General features: G+C 43.1%; 1 protein-coding gene across 2 annotated transcripts in view; it reads left to right on the forward strand.

The window, feature by feature from the left end:
* Window positions 1-1,450, forward strand: part of LOC108622207 (mucin-5AC-like) — a 15,911-nt gene that overhangs the window by 6,297 nt on the left and 8,164 nt on the right. The window contains exon 3 of one of the 2 annotated variants that reach the window (XM_026811316.1): window positions 433-1,068. In XM_026811316.1, the coding sequence (XP_026667117.1) occupies window positions 433-1,068 (636 nt within the window). Of the gene's footprint in view, window positions 1-429; window positions 1,069-1,450 lie in introns of both variants that reach the window. The other variant, XM_018019919.2, reaches the window with a different exon arrangement.

Consider the following 1,450-nt stretch of genomic DNA (forward strand, 5'->3'; position numbering starts at 1 on the left):
CTCTGTAATTTATAAAGTTATTAATTATTTCATTAAGTATGTTACATTTATTCAGCGAACGTAATTAATGACTAATTGCTTTGTTTTCTGTAATATTAAACACTTTCTTAGTTGCTCTTGCATGTCATTTTTGTTTTAATCTTACGTTTTCGTCACAAGCGTGGCATACGAGGCGGTAGTCGCTCCCCTGGTTGCCCGCTATACGGGCGCTCTGATTGGTCGGGGGTTTTCGTTAATAACTCAACAATCACACCTCAGACAACATTTTGACAAAAGAAAATATTGTTTAAAATCATCTCAGGAACCTCCCATTAAAAATGTACCAGCAGTTCTGGAACACCCTGTAGATTCCCACGTAAGACTTTATTGCTGCTTCTTTGGCTTTTTAGACCGTTGATTTGTCTTTTCCTTTTCTTTCTGTTCGTTTAGCAGTAGACGAGAATGATACGCATGCGAGAGCCCACCACAACACCATCACCACTACCACCACTACTACTACTACTACTACTACTACTACTTCTACTACTACTACTACTACCACTACCACTACCACTACCACCACCTCGAACACCACCACAAACCGTACGAAAGTCAAAATGAAATATCCAAAGAGCACACTGAACCGACCTCAGCCGACGTTGTACAGCCAAAAGATAGTGATAGAAACGGAGGATTTAGCCGGCCGCGACATCGATAATGTCGTCCGTCAGCGGATGACTGCGCTTGAAAAGAGTCCGAAGGTGGTACGCTCGACCGCATTGATAATAAAGAGCTCGAGAACGCCGAAATCAGCGAGATTTACAGACGCGTACGCGTTGTACACCGACGAGTCGAGAATCTCAACGGTGGTCGACGGCGCGCCGCGGTTTTCAGGCTCCGGCAACGGTAAGATCGTACGGTCGTGGTCGAATATGGAGCAGGTAAGCTGGCTCGGCCGTCGGGATAATCACGAGATATCGTATCGTGGATCATTGAAACGAACGGCGGCGAAAACGGCGAACGGTTACGTAGCGTCGGTAACGACCGGCGCCGGAGTCGAGGCGGCGATCGGCCATTCGGAATGGACAGGTAAATTGCAAGGGTGTTGGTACGCTAATAAAACGCACGGAGGACTCGCTTAGCATATTCCTTTTAATTAGACTTATCCAGGTTTAGTACTGTAGATATTGTATAATAAAAATTGCACAACAACTGACGAGGGACAATGTAATACTAATTAATATAGAGGGTGGTTCTCCCAAATGTAGTCACCTAAAGGTCTCCTTCATTTGCGATGATAGGAAGAATATTTTTTATGTAAATGATGTCAGAAGATGAGTGCTCTGCAAGTTTTTTCTGAGTTTTCAACCGATATAATTATTAGTGATTATGTTTTACCGCTTAAAACATCAATGTTAGTATCTGCAGCTTTTTGCTCGACATTGCTAAAAATCATTGATATATTTATATG

This window comes from Ceratina calcarata, unplaced genomic scaffold (genome assembly GCF_001652005.2).
Source record: "Ceratina calcarata isolate Rehan_Ccalc_2016 unplaced genomic scaffold, ASM165200v1 scaffold211.2, whole genome shotgun sequence".
Lineage (NCBI taxonomy): Eukaryota > Metazoa > Arthropoda > Insecta > Hymenoptera > Apidae > Ceratina > Ceratina calcarata.